Below are 20130 nucleotides of genomic sequence, written 5' to 3'. Positions count from 1 at the left end.
GCGCAGTGGTGTTAAGGGCGGATGCGGGAAGCCCAGCTTTGGTCACATCTTATGTCAAAAGAACTGAAAAGAATAAGGTACAAAAAAGAGTGACAATGATGTAGAATGTACTGAAAATGACTGTTTTGAAAAGAGTACTCCAAAGAATGAAGATTTGAATCCTATCAAAGTACCGATAGTGAGAGTCATGGGGAAAAGGACTCCAAGTATTAGAAATCACGTAAAACTGAAAAAGAGTGAAAAGTATGTTAAAAGTAGTGAGTGGTAGTTAAAAGACTAGTGCAGAGTTTGAAGAACTGAAAAATATCAATAGGTACAGGAAAAAAAACTTCAAAGCAGTGAAAAGTACGGCAAAGTGTCCTTGGGCAGGACACTAAACCCCTAATAGCAGGTAGGTGGCGCTAGAGGTGTGTGTGAATGGGTCGAGTGTGAAGTGCACCGTAAAGCCCTTTGGAAGTCTTCAATGACTTGAAAAGCGCTATACACAGACTGTCTACTATTTATATCCAGTGGACATATGAAGTCGTTATTTTGTTTATCTTTCTCTTGTGCTTCTCTCAGCACCGTCACAGCTGTGCTTATCAAGCGTTTGCTTTGTGACGTCATCGAGACGTCATTAGTACTCGGGATCCATCGATTCGTCGGTCGGTGGCTTCGCGCGCCCCAGCTCAGCGTCGCGAACGCGCGCAAACTCGGGCACGCGCACTGCGGAGAAGACGCGCGGAAAGAAGGAAGGAAGGAAAAGGGGAGGAAGGCAAGCTCGCTTCCTCCATTTTTGCTTTTGCGGTGAACGCAGGTAAGGCGCGCGCCTTTTTTCCACATTTTATTCTCAATGCGTCGGGGACGCGCATTCGCGTGCGTTATGTCATAAAGCTCATGAATTGGCCACGCCCCCAAATCTACCCCATTCATCGCTCCGCCAATGGCTGCCCTTATTAATGCTGGCGATTAATAAACCTTACGGACACAACGCGGCGCCTATTTACTCACAGCAAGACGGACGATGTCGAATACCGCGACGATATCAGCAATCTGCGACGACGTCGTCCGCTAAAACGGTGACAGAGACCATCCGGATTCGAGCCCAAATGGGCTGGGACAGTGTGTGATATGGAGCGCCCCCTAGTGGTACAAAAAAACTTTTATCCAGTAAAAACAAATACTAGGCCAAAAGACAAAGTATCATACCAATGTTCATTTTCATACATTTTCACAGGTCGAGAAACGTATATTTTTTTGTATAGCGGAATCCCCGTGGAAGTCGGCGCCATGTTTGTCCGCCATCTTGCCGCATTTGGCGGTGGTTTTCGTTACAGTGCCATCTCGTCGAGGTGCGAGTCAAGTTCCGTTAATCGCAAAAAGTCTCAAAGGACCTCCATCCCCTGATCTGAAAGCGACATGCGGGCAAGGGAAAACTCAGAAACTCAGCGTGAGGAAAATAGGAAACCTAGATTTAACATCGGGTAACGCTACACAAAACGGAGTGAACTACGATAAACAAATAATACAGTGGTGCTGCTTCTTACAAATTTAAAATTCTCTGGGAGTAGCTTTGTAACCTGAAACGTTTGTAAGCAGAGACACCTTTTGAATGTAAATGAGCTCATCTGTTACAACCCCTGCAAAACGATATATTTTTGAATAAATCATAAAAGAGCGTCAGAACGTGAAACAAATACATGTTGGATGACGGCACAATAAACACAACAACAAAAAAAAGGAAATAATAAAAATATTCATTATCCTTTTAACTGGCCTCATTGTTCACTGGTCATCAGCAGTGTTTTTTTCCTGGCGTTTCTTGAAAAACTGATTCGATGACGTCTGCTTTTGTAGGCTTTTGACAATCGGACGAAAGAGACGTCATCATAACGGGCGATACGCCTTTTCCTGGGTGATTTCTTTCCACGAATCCTGAGACTTGGTGCTATGGAAATGATGGAGGCATTCTCCTTGTCGACACAAAAGCTTCCCTTTTTATCCCACGTATTATCTATCATTATCTATAATCTGTGGTCTGTGCAGCCCTTTGAGACTCTTTGTGATTAAGGGCGTCACAAATAAACATGACTTGACTTGATTATCTCTTACTTTGTTTTGACGGCCAGAAAAAGTATCTTCCTCTTCTTTTCTCCCTGTCCACTTTTCCGCATCTCTATGGTGGGCTCCATTGTGAATGATAGCTCTTCGCAGCGGTACCATACAGTAGACAATTGAGCGGGAAGGGGACACGAAGAGCAGGCTGGGATTCACGGGTACGTACAGGTAGAACTCTGGGAGTGGCGAAAGGCAGAGCGTAGTGTACTCTATTTTAGAACCTTCAGGTTCTTTGTAACCTGAAACTTTTGTATGTAAAGAAATTTGTAAGTTGAGGTTCCACTCTATGTAAAATTGTCCAAAAGGTCCATGACATCACTGACGCCTGGAGCCTACTGGTCAACTGTTACACACTGGGCCTTTATATATTTTGCTATGTTTAATAGGTGACATTACTACAAGTGGGGAAATGACTAATACAAAAAGATTTTACTGTGGAAATACCACAAAAACGACTGCAGAAATGGTACCAAAATAGGAATAAACTACAGTAATACAACAACAAACATAACTTCAACAAAGATCAGACTTTGGAAATACTCAGAAAATACTTGAAAAATACAACGATTGAAAGTGCTTCAAAGGAGTGATTTTGGCTTTAATTGTCAGCGTTTTCAAAGCAATTTGAGGAGACGGATGGATATCAAAAGGACTGTGCCTCGGGCCGCCTTCTTTAACAAACTCCTTTTTCCACGTCTGCAGAATCTGGGATGAAAATATCGGAGGCTCCTCCCACTCGCGTTTGAATTCCACCACCATGATGATGATGAGTCCGCCGCCACCGCCGTCGGATAAGTTGAAAAAGAAATGGCCCAAAGACAGTCTCACGCTCCTGCCCTGCTTCTACTTTGTGGAGGTAGGCCAGAACAGCCGACAGGCGCGTCTCCGTACATGACGAGTGCATGGGTTGAAATGTTTAAATCAATGTTTGGAGTGTCGGAGATTCTTTGTAAGCAAAACGTTATCAACAAAAGTTAAAATAAGTACAGCAGGCTGACGCGCCGGCGTTTAAATTTTACAATTCGGGTCATTATGTCCGTGTAGTAGAAGTACTGCTATGATTTAGTATACTTTACCTTTACTCCGTATTATTTTTTTAGATTTTATTTTCTGTTGTTTTTGTGATTGATGCAATGTGGAAGACAAACTCCCGAAGGGGGGATCGTTGTGGATCGATGGAGTCGGAGCTTATCGGACACATTTGTTTAGACAGGAAATTCCAGGCTTGTTTCTCTTGAGTTTAAATGTCAGCGAGTGTTATTAATAATAACATTCGCCTCGCAAGCTGAAAGGAATTTTGCTGTGTCAGGCTAACTCCGACGATTTTCTTGGAAATTATGGAACTTTGGAGAATCGAAAGTGGACGAAAACATTCTGAGAAAAAAAATGGTCAATTCCGGGTAGCATGCACTTTGAGAAAAACAAGTGCGTCATCGCGAGGGGACGCACTATGCAACATGTGATATTTCTGACGTGATGTTTTTGCTCCGAGGGTATAAGAAAGCCGATTGTCTCTTAGACGAATGAGAACGTTGTTTGGACACTGAGGAATATCAATAAACAACTTCTCCCTCTCTGGTCAAGATTCCTCTGTACTTTTGTGCATATTTCTGGGGCATATTTCACGGGCTGTTTCGAAATACACACCCGACTCTCTTTTTGGTGGCGCAGCTCCCCATCGTGGCGTCCTCGGTGGTGTCGCTCTACTTCCTGGAGTTGACGGACGTCCTGCGTCCTCCTCGTCTCGGCTTCCGCTGCTACGACCGCCACCTCAGCAAGCCTTACGTGGACGGGGGAGACGAGATCGTCCCCATGCTCATGCTGCTCAGCCTGGCTTTCGCCGGCCCGGCCGCCTCGGTACGAGACCTCCTTCCTGCGCGACCCTTTGTCCTCGTTGTCATGTCGCGTCCTCCTTGGTCTTCCTGCACACTCTTGTTGCGGCCTCCCTGCCCTGCGCTGCACCCCTTGCTCTATCCCACATCCCCCACATGCACCCTATACCCACTGCGCCTTCCTGCTTCCCCCTGCGTCCCCTTAGCACCCGCTGCATCTCTCTGCACCATCCTGCGCCCACTGCGCCTCCCCTGCGCCCCTTTGGGCCTCCTGCATTCCCCTGCAACCCCCTGTTACCCCCTGTAACCCCCCGGATACCCCCTGAGCCCCGTCAGCACCCCCTGGGCTTCCTTGCTTTCTTCCACATCTCCCACACGCACCCTGTACCCACTGCACCCTCCTGCTTTCCCCTACATCCCCTTAATGCCTGCTGCATCTCTCTGCACCATCCTGCGCCACCCCCTGTGACTCTTAGCAGCTCCTGCATTCCTCCGCAACCCCCTCTAACCCCCTGCAACCCCCTTGCACCCTGTCAGCACCCCCTGGGCTTCCTTGCTCTCTCCAACATCCCCCACACGCACCCAGTGCCCACTGCGCCCTCTGGCTTCGCCCTGGATCCTCTTTAACACCCCATTCAACCTCCTGCATCCTCTCCCTGCGCTCCGCCGTCCTCCTGTACCCCCCCCCCCGTGTCCCTCGCCAACCACTTGCATTTTCCTGCATCTCAAGAGGGCACCCCCTGTTTCTCACATCCCTTCTATTGTGCTTGTTTGCCCGCAGATCATGCTGGGGGAGGCCCTGCTTTACCTGCAGCAGTCTCGCAGCAAAGTCCAACGTGTTGAAGGAAGCATTAACGCCGGAGGCTGCAACTTCAACTCTTTTCTCAGGAGGACCGTCCGCTTTGTGGGTACGAGCCGGGCAGGACACAAAATTGGGGTGGGCGAAACACAAAAAATGGTGGGAGGGACACAGAACAGGTAGGATTTGACACAAAAAAGGTGGGCGAGACACAAAACACGGTGGTGGGCAGGACACAAAAGGGTGGGCATCACACAAACTGGTGAGTGGGGCAAGGACACCCAAATCCAATTCAAAAGCCGGTTTGGACAAATGCGGACGGTCGCGTGCCTTGTCTTCTCGGTCGGCGACCCTCGGCGGCGCCACCTGCCGGCAGGCGTTCACGTGTTCGGCTTGTGCGCCACGGCGTTGGTGACGGACGTCATCCAGCTGTCGACGGGTTACCACGCCCCCTTCTTCCTCACCGTCTGCAAGCCCAACTACAGCCACGTCTCCTGCGACGCTAACGCTTACGTCACCAAAGACATCTGTACCGGGCACGACCGGCAGGCCATCGCCGCCGCCAGGTACGTTGCCCCCCTTCTATCTACCGCCCGTCTTTCGCCCGCTTCCCTGATTTGTCTCGACCTTTTCCGCCCGCCCAGGAAAACCTTCCCGTCCCAGCATGCCACCTTGTCGGCTTTTGCCGCAGTCTACGTTTCGGTAAGTATGTTCCCCGGGTCCCTTTCCTTGTCGCCGACCTTCCTTTCCTCGCGATCCGTCTCATCGATGTCTCTCGTCTTCGTCGTCCACCCGGTGTTGTCCTTGGCCCCGATCCGGGCGTCTAGCCAATCAGATCTCTTCAGATTCCTCTGTCTCCATGCCTTGCTGTCCTGTTTGGATTTAGCCTTAGAGATTTTGGTGAAGGGGCAGATAGAAGCCAGGACCCTAAGGTGGCCATTCCCGGTACGCCAACAAAGTCTAACAAAGAAAAGCAGACACCCGCTGTAACGTTTGCGTGATAATGCAAAAGGAAGATGGCAGTCAGGTAGAACATAGCATTTCGAGGTCGATGTGGTCGTTCCACAAGACACAGTCTGGACAAAACCGGCAAAAGAAAAGGCTGTAATCAACATTGAGGTTCCGTAAGACTTTAGATAAGTAAATGAGAGGAGAGCAGTTGTGTTTTTATTACAATAAAACGAATAAAACATTAGAAAAAAGGATCTTCTGCTTATGAATAATACAATGTCCTTTTCCCCCAAAAAACTGGGAAATTCAGGGGGGCAGTGCTTTGAGAGAACTGTTTTTGGATCTGGGGTTTTCCGAATGACCTATTTTCAACCTGGTCCAGCTCGAACAGAATCCCTGAAATGTTGTAAGCGGGTCTGGTAAAACTGCGGCCTTGAGACATCCAATCAACACAACCGGAAGTAAATCCTTCACCAAATATGTGGATAAATGTCATTATCACAACTAAATGAACAACGTGATGATTCAAATCATCAAATATATGTACTGGAACTGGAAAACTCATTCAATTATGACTATATAAACGGGGGGACCTATTACAATATTCTAACAAAAACCACAAGGCGCCTGGATTGGCAACCGGAGACGGCGATTGGCTGTTGAGAAGGGCGGGGCTTAGAAGGGACTAATCAAATTGCTCTTATTTGACCTGGCTTGATGAGAGTTGCTACACAAAACGTCATTGTGAGAAGCAAAGGCGAATCTTGATCGAAATCGCCAATCGGCGAGTCAGAAATACTGGGCTGTGGACCGAGTAGGTAAACGGTGTCCCTTGCCCTGCCTCTCTCCCGCAGATGTACTTCAACGCCACCATTTCTGACAGCACCAAGCTGCTGAAGCCGGTCTTGGTCTTCCTATTCGCCATCGCCGCCGCACTAAGCGGCCTGACGCAGGTGACGCAGCACCGAAGCCACCCCGTCGACATCTACGTGGGCTTCCTCGTCGGCGCCTTCATCGCCGCCTACCTGGTAAGATGGCCTCGGGGTTCCGCTCACTCGGACCACCTATGCAAATGTCCATTCTCCCGCAGGCTCTGCACGCCGTGGCCAATTTTAAGTCCTCCGACCTCCCCGAAGCACCGCCCCCTCCGCCCAGCCTGGAGGACCCTCTACGAGCACTGACCGAGCGGGGGCACGAGTCGGTCTACAACAAAGGTCCCGCTTCGGCCTCCGAGAGCAACGACGAGATAGCGAGGAGTCCCGAACCCGGTATGGGTTCCCTCCCCGCCGAGGGGTCCGCCGTGGGGAGCCTCAAAAGGGCCAGCGTCGACGTGGAGCTCTTGGCCCCGCGGAGTCCGATGGCCAAGGAGACCATGCTGACCTTCAGCAACACTTTGCCGCGAGCCAGCGTGAACGTGGACGAAGGGGTTCTGGCTCAGGGCTATCCCGATGCAACGGTGCCGCCCGTTCAGCCGGTCCAACCGCTGCAGCGACATTTGAAGACGGTCCCCGCCGACCCGGTTTTGTCCCAGCGTCTCCTGTCGGAATGGAAACAGAGATCCGCGGAAATGCGGGCAGAAGGCGAGGAGGACGCCGAAGACTACGTACGTTCTCCCGGCCTCGTCCGACGCAAGACGCCGTCCGATCGCAATCCCACTCCTCCTCCTGCTAAGGCGGTGGCCACGCCGAGACCGCCGCAGATCCCCGATGCCGCGCCGCCTCCGGTTTCGCCCAAAAGCTCCGTGGCTCGCGCCAAGTGGATGGCCATCCGGGAGAAGACGGGACCCGAAGCGGCGGCTCGCGTGGCAGCCAATCAACCCAGACTGGTTCACGTGGTCGCCATGTCCAAGCAGCAGGGCCTCCTGAGCGAAAGGTCCCCGGACGACTCCTCGACCGCGCCCTCGCCGCACTACCGACCCGGAAGCGGGAGGCATCACCGACCCGCGGTCACCGTGGACGCTCACGCCTCGCACCATCCTCTGGCTCAAGCCCCGCCCGGTCCCTGGGAGTGGGGCGCACCCGACCCACCTGCCGCCTACCACCATGAAAGTCTGCGGCGCGGCGACCCGCCGGTTTGCGGCAGCAGCTTCCGACCGACGCGATCCGGCGCCGCCGAACCCTTGGAGGTGTTGACGGACGCGCAGCGCAAAGAGATGGCCGCCAGACGCAAGACGGCGCTGGTTCTTTTGGAGCGGGACGCTCACCTGGGTCTGCAGGAAAACCACCTCAAGAGTTTCCAGAGTTGCAGAATGAAGGATTAGCTGGCAACTGGTTCTGATGGACCGTTCTTTGAGCAGCGTGCGAGGCGCTCCGATTCACGAGACGTTCGACCGTCGACACTCTCGTGAGCCAAAGTCGCCGCCGTATCGGACTTTCTCAAGAAAGGTCGCGATCGAAATCAAATTTGGAATTCCAGCCAAACATCTCACCGTTTTCGCATCGCATTTGCCAAATTTTGCCACTCGTGCCATGTACTGTAAAAAAATAGAGCACAATTCTTTCTTTCGCTCGCCGTCGTTCGGTGACATCGATGATTGATGATGAAGTTGTCGCCGCGGCAACACGACTTCAGTTTTTTTGTGCCTTTCCATCGGAGGGTCAGCGGGTGGCAGCTTATCGATCGTTTTTGTGGAATAAAGACGTGAAAAGTTCAACATTGTTTTGCCACGTCCAATATGGCGACTCGCCGAAGCGTGGCAGCAAGGGCCACATCGATGTGCTTGCGTCTACGATGCCTTGGCTCAGTTCTCGTGGTGATGCTAGCATGTGCGCTGTTGTGAGTTTGTGTGACAAAATGTTGACGTGACGTCGCAAAAAAATTCTAAAAGAGGAAGGGGAGGAGCTTGCAAAATACAGGAAGTGGATCATTTAAAAAACATTGGCACAAAAACTCAAAATTTGGATTTTTAGTTTGTTAGCTTTGTCTGTGGCTAATGCTAACCACTGTGATGAGGAAACGTTGGTGTTGGCCACGGTCACAAAACGTCGTTTTTGGCGCTAGCGAAGCCGTCAACAAACCGGTTTTGCTCGGAACGTGGAGTCCGTTTGATTTATTTTGCTTTGCGGTGTCCGGAATTTGAATCAGAGCCGGAATCTTAATGTAGTGCAGTGAACGCCATCCATGCCAATCGGTTGACTACCTCCAGATTTTGGTCAAGTGCTTGGAGAGCGTATGACCTGTAAGGACGGAGAGTCAGGTCCTGACTTGGTTCCGTTCCAGACGAGCGTTCCCGTCTTCTCGCAAGGACCCTTGAGAAAAGCCCTCTGGGTTCCCAGGTTCAACTCGACAATTGTGAAGCACAAGAAACGTTCGAGGTGGAAAAAAACTTTATTGGATGTAAACAAAAAAGACCGCATGACAAATAAAACGTCTTTTCAAAGAAAGCGAGTTGTCATTTCTGGTCGCGTGCGCACGACAAATATTGATCGAAGCGATTCCCATTTAAAAGCCAAAGCGAGGCAGGGATGCAGCCCCGAGTATGGTAACCATGGAAACAGTGTTTATGGATATAGAGTGCCAGCGCACACGTACACGTTTCCTGCAGGCCAAGCAGCTCGTTGCCATAGAAACAGCAGCCAGCAGAATACCTGATTTTGGAATTGAACAAGTGGTTCCCTCGTCAACTTCTGGTCTCGCTGGTGCAGGGATGCCCCTGCTTGTGGTCTTACTGGTGCAGGGACGCCCCTGGTTTTAGGTGTCACCGGTGCAGAGAAGTCCCTCTTACTGGTCTCACTGGTCCAAGCACGATGCCCTTTTCGATGAACCTCTTTCTGGTGTTACTGGTGCAGAGACGCCCCTCTTTTTGGTCTAGCTGCTGCAGAGACGCCCTTGCAGGGGCACCTCTGCTTTCTCTCTGGTGTAGGGGAAACCCATCATCTGGTTTCACAAGTAAGGCTCCCCCCCTCTTTTCTGATGTCACTGGTCCAGACATTGCCCTCTTTCTGATGTCACTGGTGCAGAGACGTCCTTTGGTCCAGACACGACATCTTATTCTGGTTTCACTGGTGCATAGACGCCGCTGGTTCTAGTGTCACTGGTCGAGCTGGTTAGCAAAGACCCCTGCCTCCCAGCGGACAGCCCGCTGGTTTTTGTGTCGAATAACTCGAGTGGATTCCACCACCTGCAAAGACGTTTAGAAAACAGTGAAACTACAATACGGTTAGAACTGGTTCAGGTTACCCCCCCCCCCCCTTTTTTTGGCGAGACTTCGCCATTTTTACACTCTTATTTGCTCCATCAATGTATTGAACTGGTGGTTAGCGCATGTGCGGCACAGTTTTGAGGTCATGGGATCAAACCATCCTGTGCAGAGTTTGCATGCTCTCCCCGTGCTTGCGTGGGTTTTCTCCGGGCACTCCGGTTCCCTCCCACATTCCAAAAACATGCATGTTAGGTTAATTGACCGGTCCAAATTGTCCCGAGGTGTAAATGCGGGAGTGAGTAGTCTGTCCCTGTGTGCCCTGCGACCGGTTGAGGGTGTCATCTCCTGCCCACTGCCCGAGGATGCCTGGGATGGGCCTCAGCACCCCCGCGACCCTACTGAGGATAAGCGGTGCAGATCATGGATGGATCTATCAGACTGCATATCCATTCTTGCTCTGGTTAATTTGTAAGTACCTTTGCCCCCTTCCCTCGTCGCAGACCGCATAGAGGACTTTCTTGTAACCAGACTTTTTGTCCATTTCAGAATCATGGTACCAGAAAGAAATCTCTGTTCTCACCTGGTTGTTGATGTCATCGACAGGCTGAATTCCAGCGTACTGAAAGAAAAGCAGACAGGAAGTGAGCGTTGTGCCAGAGCCGTCGACTGTTCTCGGCGTGCACTCACGGAGCTTTCGTCCGTCCCGAGTCGGCGCTTTTCAAAGTCTCTCAGCAGCGCCTCCGTCAGGCCTTTGGGGGCGGGTGAGATGCCGAGTGTCACTGGTGGCATAACGTGTCGTGAGTCAATATGGAAGGACATTATTGATTTGGTTCAAAGGGGAGAAGGTGAAGTTCAGGACTTTGGTCTCGTTTAGTTACTTATTGTTTGGCATTTATGACTACAGCTGAATTTCAGGAAGATTACGAGAAGCTACACCTTCAAGTGCTTTTAAAAAATGTCAGAAGAATGTGTTTGTGTTGGAGGAATGTACCAAAAACAAGATCTCTGGTCACCTGGGTTTTCCTGGGGGTAAAAAAGCTTGTGCGTCACTTTGGATACCTGCTCCACCAATGGAGCTGCAGTAAAGAGGCCAGGCTTGCTGATCTCCCCACTGGGCGTTCTGGTCTTATTCAAGTCTCTGGAGTCCCTGGACTTTGGAGAAATTCTGGACCGTCCCCATTCCTGAAGTCCTTCCTGCCGCCTCAGCGGTTCTTGTTTTTCCTTCTCTATTGAACGATGGTCACTGTTTTTTGGATGGATGGATTCCTGGTTCTCTTGCCAAGAAAGAGTTCTGATCCGTGACCAGACATGATCATGGGACGGAGGAGAAAGGGTTTTTTCAGGACTGGAAGAAGGTAAAATGATCTCCTGGTCATGAAACAGTTTTTTTGAGTCTGAATGTTCTTTTGGCTGTCCCGGATCCCCCTGGTTAGGGTTCCCCTTGTGGTTTTCTTGCTGAACAACAGAACTCACATGGTTGTTTTCTTGGGCCTTGGTATAAATTGGCGCCAACTGTACATGCTTGGGTTGAATTTCCACCATCTCTGAGAATCCACTTCTGTGGTCTAGGCCTCGTAAGCGTCTGAGGTTTTCCTCTCGTTCCTGAAGCAAACGCACCTCCTTTTCAATCGGGGTCTCTTTGTGAATAGCAGTCTTAGCGATTGGGGGAATTCTGTCATCGAACGCGACGTTGGTGCCCAATGGGCCCTGGCACGCCTCCACTGAAGAGTCCTCAGACAAATCTAAGCCCTTCTGAATGCCGCTTGGACTTAAACTTAGCCCTCTCTCACATTGAGCCGTCACCTCAGACCAGGTTCCGTCCTTTTCCTCCGCCTTGAAAGACACACGTGTCCTCCACGGTTGAACGGGGACATTCCGTTTGTCCTGCTCTAGTTTCAGGAACTGCTGCCGAGCGGCACTGAAGTCGATCTGAGTCCTGTCGATGGTCGCAGGGTCTACCACGCAAGGACGGTCTCGCTTGACGGGACTGTAGCTCAAACAGAAACTTTCTGCGAGCGGATTTGTTGATGGACTCCGACTCGGCCGTTCACTTTTCTTTGGAGCTTGTTCTTGGATGATTTCCTTTCTCAGTTGCATGGCTTCTTCCTTCCCCATCACTTGGCGCATATTTTCTGGCCTGACTTGGTACTGCGAGTCGGAGTCTGTGAACAAAGTCTCCGTTTTGTTCCCGCTCAGGTAGGACTGAACTCTAAAAGTTGCGTCCTCCTTAAGCGTGGTGAGATGAACCTGCCGCAGAGGAGAAACCATCCACTCCTCGTTTAGCTCCGCCTCCGGACTCGTCGGATCTTCCGTGAAGGAGTAGAACCCGCAACGAGATCCCGAACTGCTGGCGGGGCTGGCGCAACTGCCGGAACGCCGCTCGTCGCCGCTGTCTCCCTCGTCCTGCCAGACCGAGACCTGGCGAGCCCGGATCGGCGGACTGTCTGGAACTGAGAAGTCCCGGTCACCTGTGGTGGGATCTGCCATGCTTCGTAGGTCACTTGGCTGAAGCGGCGGGAACAAGGGCTTCAGAACCCACCTCCTGGGGACCTGATCCATGGTGTTAGGGTAGATATCACCCGGTGATGACGGTCCACTCAGCAGCCAAAGGGGTCTCGCTTGTCCCCCCACTGGAAGAAGGTTGCTACTGTATGCAGATAGAAAGAGAAGATGTTACCATGGGAACTCATAGAGCTGATTAGGTGAGTGCGCGCTAGTAGCGTTAGCTTTAGCCGAGTTGATAAGAAAAGCGCGGTAGCCCCACCCGATCTGCCGCCGACTGATAACGCTACGAGGCCGCCTAAGTTCAGAGATCCGAGTTCAAAACAAAACAAATAGACTGTAGATAGCGTACGCTAATGCTAATACTTCTAGTCACTTCCAAACATTTTGAGAACTTACCAAAGTGAGGTCCACCTGGACGAAGAAGCAAGTAAGTGACTACCGGACTATGTTCCTCTTCTCTCCCTGACACTGACTCCTCCCCTTGTACGAGGCCCCGCCTCCTCGTGCACGTTATTGGCTATCGACGAACGTTGAACCTTTTGGACCTTGATTGTTGGGAAAACATGCGCACCCACTGCAAGGAAAAAACGAAAAATTCTCCAAAACCCTCGTTCCCCAGAAATGATCAAATAAAATAGAAAGTAGTAAGTACTATAACATATAGTAACATTATAAATTAAAGGAAACTGAGAAATTGTATTTACCTTCAATGTGAGCTGGTACGGTCAAGTAACGGGTGGATGCAGAAGGAGGCAGGGGGAGTAAATTCAAATGAAAAGTGATTGAAAAAAATCCCGCTTCTTATTGGCATCCGCTTCAAAGCCTTTTTTTCACTCATAATAGTCCCTATTGTCAATTGTACAAGGGTAGCCATTAATGTGCCTTCTCTGATATTACATTTCTTCATTTCCATGGTTATCAGGTTTTTGCTTCTCGCCTAAAGCATCACGGCAAGCCCATAGCGAAGAAATACAATAGAAAAAATACAACACTGTATAGGACTAACTCACAACTCACAAACAAAGCACACAATATTCTAAACTGAATAAAGACATAGAAAGTGGTCATGGGAGGTAGTTCAGCCAATAGCCCAATGGCATCTTCATGACACAGTGTAGCAAACCAATAGCAGACCAGCATATGATAGGACGTGGACCAATAGCAGACCAGCATCTTAGACGCGTAACTAAAATGGAATTTTATAAGCTTCATTGGGTTTGAAGACCATCGCAATCAAAAGCAAAATCATATATTTTTGTTACTTTAGTTGTATTTTTTGTAGTATTTCTGTAGTTGGATATTTGTGGTATTTTTCTAGCATTACTGTAGTTTTATTTTTGTTGTATTTTTTTTATTATTTCTGCAGTTGTACTTTTGTTTGTATTTTCATAGTGGTATTTTTGTAGTCATTATGTAGTATTTCCATCGTATTATTTTTGTGGTAATTATATAGTATTTCCATACTATCATTTTTATAATTTAGCTGTAGTATTTTTTTTTGTATTTTCATGGTAGTATTTTTGTAGTATTTATGTAGTATTTCCATCGTACTATTTTGTGTAGTATTTCCATAGTTATTTTGTGTAGTATTTCCATAGTATAGTTTTTATAATATAGCTTTAGCATTTTGGTAGTATTACTGCAGTAGTATTTTTGTAGTAATTTCATAGTATAATTTTGTAACATATCTGTAGTATTTTTGTAGTAATACTGCGGTTGTATTTTTGAAATATGAAGCTCGTAGTCCAGAGGTGGGCAAAACGACGGCCCGCGAGCCAAGTCCGGCCCATCGGGATTTTGAATACGGCCCTCCGAGCAAAACTGCTCAAAATATCAAGACCAGAGTAAATAAAATGCTACTGACAAAAACATGTTTTTTATGCCAACTTTGTCATCGTTGTACTTTTGTGTGTCTACAAACAAAAATACGACTACAGAAATGCAACATAACTACTACAAAATTATGAAAAAAATATATATTTCAAATTAGTTCTGTAAATCAGGGACCTCATATTTTATTTTGCTTTTATCATAAAAGGAAACACATAGAATTGAAATACTGAGTGACAAAAATACTACCATAGTCATACTATAATACAAAAATACTATTATGGAAAAGTACGACAAGAATTATTCTATAATATTACTGCAAAAATACTACAGAAATACAATAAAATTCTGCTATGGAAATACTATCAAAATACTACAGAAACACTAAGAAAACACTATTATGTAAATACTACAAAAACATGACTCCAAAAGTATGACATATATACAGAAAAAATCTACTATGGAAATACTACAAAAATACTACAGAGATACTAAGAAAATAATATTACGTAAATATTTAAAAAAATACTACTGCAGACATACTACCAGAATTACAAAAATAGAACTACAGTAATACTACAAAAATACTGCAAAAATCTGACTGCAGAAATACAAAAGAATACGACTAAAGTAATACTACAAAACTAAATCTCAAATGAAGTGCTTAAAACAGGCACCCAACCAATTATTCTTTAAAGCAATTTGATGAGACTCATCCAAGGAAATATAACATGTAGAAGTCATGTGAGTGTGATATTGTCAAGGTCACCAGGAGGGTCCCCTTGACCACGTTTTTGAACCCTTGGCGCCCACCCGCTACAAAAAGTTTCCCGACCCTATTTTAGTCCGTAAAAGAAGAAAAATATTGTCTTGAAATAGATGCATAAAAGACATTGTACAAAAACAGCTCATGTAAATCGACAGAGTTTAATGAGGATGCTTCCATGCTAATGCTAATGTCATGCTAACAGCGTGAAATCACATTTCTTGTGAAAGTAAAGCAAAATCTTCCCTTGAAGTCTGATTGTCACATTTCAATGTTGAACATTTTGGAAAAACGATTGGAGAAAAATACAACTTTTATTGTTTCCGTGCTAACGCTAATGTCATGCTAACGATGCTAAATCGCACGTATGCAGCTAGATGAGCTAACGATAAAACAAAATGTGACCTTTATATCCGATTGTACCGTTTCAAGGATGATCCATATTCGAAACATTTATGAAAAAAAAATCCTAATGTTTCCGTGCTAACGCTAATGTCATGCTAGCAGTGCTAAATGGCACGTTTGCCGACGGATGAGATCAATATAAAAGCGAATGTTCCCTTTAAATCTGATTGTAAAGCTTCGATATTTGAAACATAAATGAAAAAAAAACACATCTCCTTATGCTAAAATCACGCTAATTCATTCATTCATTCATTCATTCAAATAAATAAGTAAAAAATGCCACCTTTAATGCTAATGTCAGGTTAACAGTAATGATATTTACTGTACGCTACTAAATCATACAAGTTATAAAGGCTATGCATTCATGAATTTGTTCATTCATTCATGCATTCATTCAAATACATTAAGAAACACAACTCTCAGAGCTAATGTCATGCTAGCAGTAATGACATTTACTGTAATGTATTGTCCAAATGATAAAGGCCATTCAGTCATTCATTCATTCATTCAAATAAATAAATAATGCAACCTTTAATGCTAATGTCAGGTTACCAGTAATGATAATTACTGTACGCTACTGAATTATACAAGTTATAAAGGTCATTCATTCATGAATTCGTTCATTCATTCACTCATTCATTCAAATAAATTAAAAAACACAACTCTTAGAGCTAATGTGATGCTAGCAGTAATGACATTTACTGTAATGTATTGTCTAAATGATAAAGGCCATTCATTCATGCATTCATTCATTCATTCATTCAAATAAATAAATAAAAAACACAACCTTTAATGCTAATGTCATGCTAACAGTGCAAAATCGCAAGTCTACGGGTTAGCTTAGCGGAAGGGTTAGAGAGTGTCTGGAGGGGGCGTGGCCGGTTCTCTGGCGCCCCCAGCAGGCTCACATGAGGCTGCAGCACCGGCAGTTCTTTTTCTCTTTGGCTCCGCCCCCTGACTCGGATTGGTCAGATTTCGGCGCCGGCGCCTCTGTCTCCGGCCCCACCCTCGTTTCAGGCTCCGCCTCCGACTTCTGGGGCAGCGTTTCCTGGTTGCCTTGACGACCTCTGACTTGGTGGTCTAGGTCCGGCGTGGACTGGCGTCCCGGCACCCGGACCGGCTTCTGGGGCGGGGTTTTGGCTTGGGTGGGGGTCCGGGACCCGCCCGACGCCTCCTGGGTGCTGTTTTCCGACCGGACCCGGTGGGACTCGCCGGCCAGGTCCGTAGGCGTCGCTACCGAGCTGAGACGGGCCTCCTGATTGGTCGCCCGATCAGCCTCCCGATTGGCTGTCTCATCGGCGGCCTCGTGGGCTTTGAGGATGAGCTCGTCCACTTCGGCGGCACTCAGCAGGTGGGCGTCGTCCTGTCCGTTCACCGCGTGGACCACTAGGGGGCACAAGTGGCCGGTTACGAGTCAAAAATGCAGCCCGCGGGCCGACTCGGGCCCGCCAAGGGTTTTGTTCCGGCCCGCGAGACGACGCCGATAGAAGCACAAGAGACAGTTTGAAATATGTCCACTTGATGTTGCCAGAGCTGGATTTATTTCTCTCTCTCCGTATGACACTCAAACTTACTCTTTCTTTTTTTGCTTCCACTCTATCTTTTCCTCCTTTTTATGTCTTTCTCCCCTTGCTTTCTTGCTCGTTTTCTTTTTCTCTCCCTCTTCCTCTTTTTTCTTTATCTGTCTTTCTCTTTTTTCTCTCTCTCTTTCTCATTCTGTATCTCTTTTTCTATCTTGTTCCCAAACTCTTTTTTTCTGTCTTTTCAGCCTCTCTCTTTCTCTCTCTTTCTCTCTCTTGTTTTTTAACTATATTTTCTGTTTATTGCCCCGCTCTCTTTATCTCTTTTCCTTCTCTCTTTCTTTCTTTCTCTCTTTCTTTCATTCTTTCTTTTTCTCTCTCTCTTTCTTTTAATCCCTCTGTTTTTCTCACTCTCTTTAACTTTCTCTCTTTTCCTCTCTCTCTTTCTTTTAATCTCTCTGTTTTTCTCACTCTCTTTAACTTTCTCTATTTCTCTCTCTCTCTCTCTCTCTTTTTGTCTCTGTTTTTGTCTCTCGTTCTTTCTTTTTCTCTCTCTCTTTCTTTTAATCTCTCTGTTTTTCTCACTCTCTTTAACTTTCTCTCTTTCTCTTTCTTTTTGTCTCTGTTTTTGTCTCTCCTTCTCTTTCTTTCTATCTTATCGGAAAATGATCGGAAAATCGCCTCGGCTTACCTTTTTGCTCATCCTCGTAAACTTTGACGCCGCCTCGCGAGCAGTCCACGGGGAGTTTGGTATGCGAGGACAGGACTCGGGTTTCTCCCGTGGTCTTGTCTCGTTCCACTTTGATCTCCACCGAGTAGACGGCTGCCACCAAAAAAAAGAAGAGTTTTGGAGGTGTGGCCACGCCCACCGACAGAAAGCCACTCACCTCGCTTCATCTCGACCAATGAGGGTCTTCGGTCCCGGACCGGTGGTTGATCCTCGGACCGCGGTTCCTTCCGAGCTTGGGACTGAAGACGGACGGGAAGTGCTCACCTGTCAGCAGAAGGGAATGTTGATGCCAGGTGTGGCTAACCAAGACACACCCCAGGAAATGCTGCCCCTACCACCCGGGCGCTTGAGGGATAATGCTACAGATATAATAATACAAAAAAAACACTACAGTAATAAATCAAAAACATATAAAAGAATTTAAATTAAAAAAAAACACGAGAATTACGTGCTTAAAATAGGGATGTAATATATCGTTTTGCTTTACCTGTGAGAGAGAGAGAGACAGACAGAGAGAGAGAGAGAGAGTGAGAGAGAGAGAGAGAGAGAGAGAGAGACAGAGAGCGAGAGAGAGAGAGAAAGAGAGAAAGAGAGAGAGATAAAAAGGTAGATAGATAGAGATAGATATATAGATAGATATAAAAAGATAGATAGATGGATAGATATAAAAAGATAGATAGATAGATAGATAGATAGATAGATAGATAGATAGATAGAAATATAATACGAAGATATCTACATGTATTATTTATTGATAAATGAGAACATTTGGCTAGCCTCTGGGAAGAGGTACTGCAGTGTGCGGTGCAGGACCACCAGGTTCCGCAGTAGTCTAGTCCCCCTGGCCATTAGACTGTTAAATGGTCAATCTAACATATAGTTAACCTAAATCTAAAAGGCTGCTAATCTGACTTTTTGCACTACTGGCAGTTCTTTATAGCTTGCCACTCCTTGCACATTTGCTCTCTGCACTATTGTACTTACAGCGTTATTGTTACAGTGTTAATGTTACTGTTTACCTGACTTGTTAACCTGACTGCCCATTTTGCACATCCGGTTAGCTACTCCTCTTGCACTATCGGCACTATGGTAAAATACTATACGTAGCCATAATACAATACAACTTTTACTAATATCTGTACATTCAAGGAAACTGTGCGGGTCAGATGTATCGACATTTCGTTCTGTATACACGTGTACTAGAATGACAATAAAGTAGATCTGAATCTGAATCTGAATCTGAATGTCTCCCGGAGGGGCCCCTTGGCCCCATTTTGGAACCAAAATGCAGCCCCCGACCCCGTAATTGCCCACATGAGGACTAGAAAGTGGCGGGAGGCGCTAAGGGACAAACACAGCACGGCCATTTTCTTCCGTTATTATTAATATCACAAATGTAATTATAATTAATAACACAAAGAGTGCCAATTATGGATCGCGGGAGCTGTCCAATCAGGAGACGCCGTCCACTTCCGCCGTGAACGCGCAATTCTGCAGCACAGCGCGCGTGCTCGCCACCAGCGAGACTCGCCAGCCAATCAGGAAGCTTCAGTCACACCCAATCATAGAAAACGATCAAGCTGACAAGTGACGTCACTGTGATGTCATATATAAAAACAAAGATTGTGTAAAAAAAGCTTACTTGCTGCTTGGGTGTGCGCGCGCAGGTCAGCGAACCGCAGTCGGGCGGATGACTGGAACTCTGAAACCACGCCCACCCGAGTACCAAAACAGTTTCAAAATAAAAGCGAGTTCCGGGAAGTGCGCCTCTCTCAAGTGTATGACGTCAGGTCTGGGGCGCAGTTTTGTTATCCAAACATAGCAAAATGACCGCTTTACGTCGTAGACTACCGCTTGAAAACACTTACAGTTATCTTTTTAATCCACCGCTTTTTCAATATCAAACAAAATAATAATCTAGACTGGAGACTATTAATTCAGTCTGCGGCTGTTTTATTTTGAAATATTTGTGCCTGAATAAAACACTCCAACCGTCGCATTAGATTTCCATTTTAGTAAAAGTTTGCTATTTCCGTTTTCAAACTATTTTTTTTTCCATTATATTGTGGAGACGGATTGTGTTCCACACATAAAAGATAGAGTATGCAATAAATCCAGTCAAAACCACTAATTGAGTGCACAATATTAGTCAATATAGGCGTCTAAAGTAAGCAATAATAGTCAAAATAACGAACTCAGAACTGAACAGTAAAAATAACAAACTACAGTAAGCAATGATGATCGAAATGACAAACTACAGGATGCAAAAAAAAGTCAAAATAAGAAACTTGGTGTGCAATAAGAGTCAAAATAACCATCTTCAATGCGCCATTTAAAATGTAAACAACAAAAACAAACTTGACTTATTATTATTACTTTCGGCTACAGTTGTTTAATTTTGAAATCTTTGCGCATAAAGCGCTCCAACGATCATGTTCCATTTCCGTTTTGATCAAAGTTTGCTACTTCCGGTTTAAAACAAGCACGCGTTTTTTTAAAATATTGTGGAAAATGAGTGTGGTTCTCCCGTAAAAATAGATTAAAAACTGGTACA

At 46.7% G+C, this 20130-nt stretch overlaps 3 protein-coding genes across 5 annotated transcripts; 1 reads left to right on the top strand and 2 right to left on the bottom strand.

The window, feature by feature from the left end:
- Positions 1-648: 648 nt before the first annotated feature.
- plppr3b (phospholipid phosphatase related 3b) lies at positions 649-9062 on the top strand. Its single transcript, XM_088348820.1, has 8 exons — positions 649-796; positions 2800-2953; positions 3769-3954; positions 4711-4837; positions 5105-5294; positions 5373-5430; positions 6534-6707; positions 6770-9062. The coding sequence occupies exons 2-8, from the start codon at positions 2855-2857 to the stop codon at positions 7937-7939; spliced, it is 2004 nt and encodes a 667-aa protein (XP_088204946.1). The 5' UTR covers positions 649-796; positions 2800-2854; the 3' UTR covers positions 7940-9062.
- A 233-nt stretch (positions 9063-9295) lies between these two features.
- On the bottom strand, positions 9296-12794 carry misp (mitotic spindle positioning). Of its 3 annotated transcripts, none has more exons than XM_088348821.1 (5): positions 12722-12794; positions 10834-12467; positions 10508-10599; positions 10297-10439; positions 9296-10218 (listed from the first exon to the last, which is right to left on the bottom strand). In XM_088348821.1, exons 2-5 carry the CDS (start codon positions 12377-12379, stop codon positions 10074-10076), a joined length of 1926 nt encoding a protein of 641 aa, XP_088204947.1. In that variant the 5' UTR covers positions 12380-12467; positions 12722-12794; the 3' UTR covers positions 9296-10073. The 3 variants fall into 3 exon arrangements, with proteins under 3 accessions (XP_088204947.1, XP_088204948.1, XP_088204949.1); XM_088348822.1 differs by having other exon boundaries at positions 9296-10215; XM_088348823.1 differs by having other exon boundaries at positions 9296-9799; positions 10401-10439.
- Positions 12795-15063: 2269 nt separating this feature from the next.
- On the bottom strand, positions 15064-19289 carry palm1a (paralemmin 1a). Its single transcript, XM_088349198.1, has 4 exons — positions 19219-19289; positions 17734-17840; positions 17538-17669; positions 15064-16712 (listed from the first exon to the last, which is right to left on the bottom strand). Exons 2-4 carry the CDS (start codon positions 17741-17743, stop codon positions 16231-16233), a joined length of 624 nt encoding a protein of 207 aa, XP_088205324.1. The 5' UTR covers positions 17744-17840; positions 19219-19289; the 3' UTR covers positions 15064-16230.
- Between the last annotated feature and the right edge of the window lie 841 nt (positions 19290-20130).

This window comes from Urocampus carinirostris, chromosome 12 (genome assembly GCF_059441175.1).
Source record: "Urocampus carinirostris isolate Australia breed hairy pipefish chromosome 12, RoL_Ucar_1.0, whole genome shotgun sequence".
Taxonomy (NCBI): domain Eukaryota; kingdom Metazoa; phylum Chordata; class Actinopteri; order Syngnathiformes; family Syngnathidae; genus Urocampus; species Urocampus carinirostris.
This window is presented reverse-complemented; position numbering and strand designations above follow the sequence as displayed.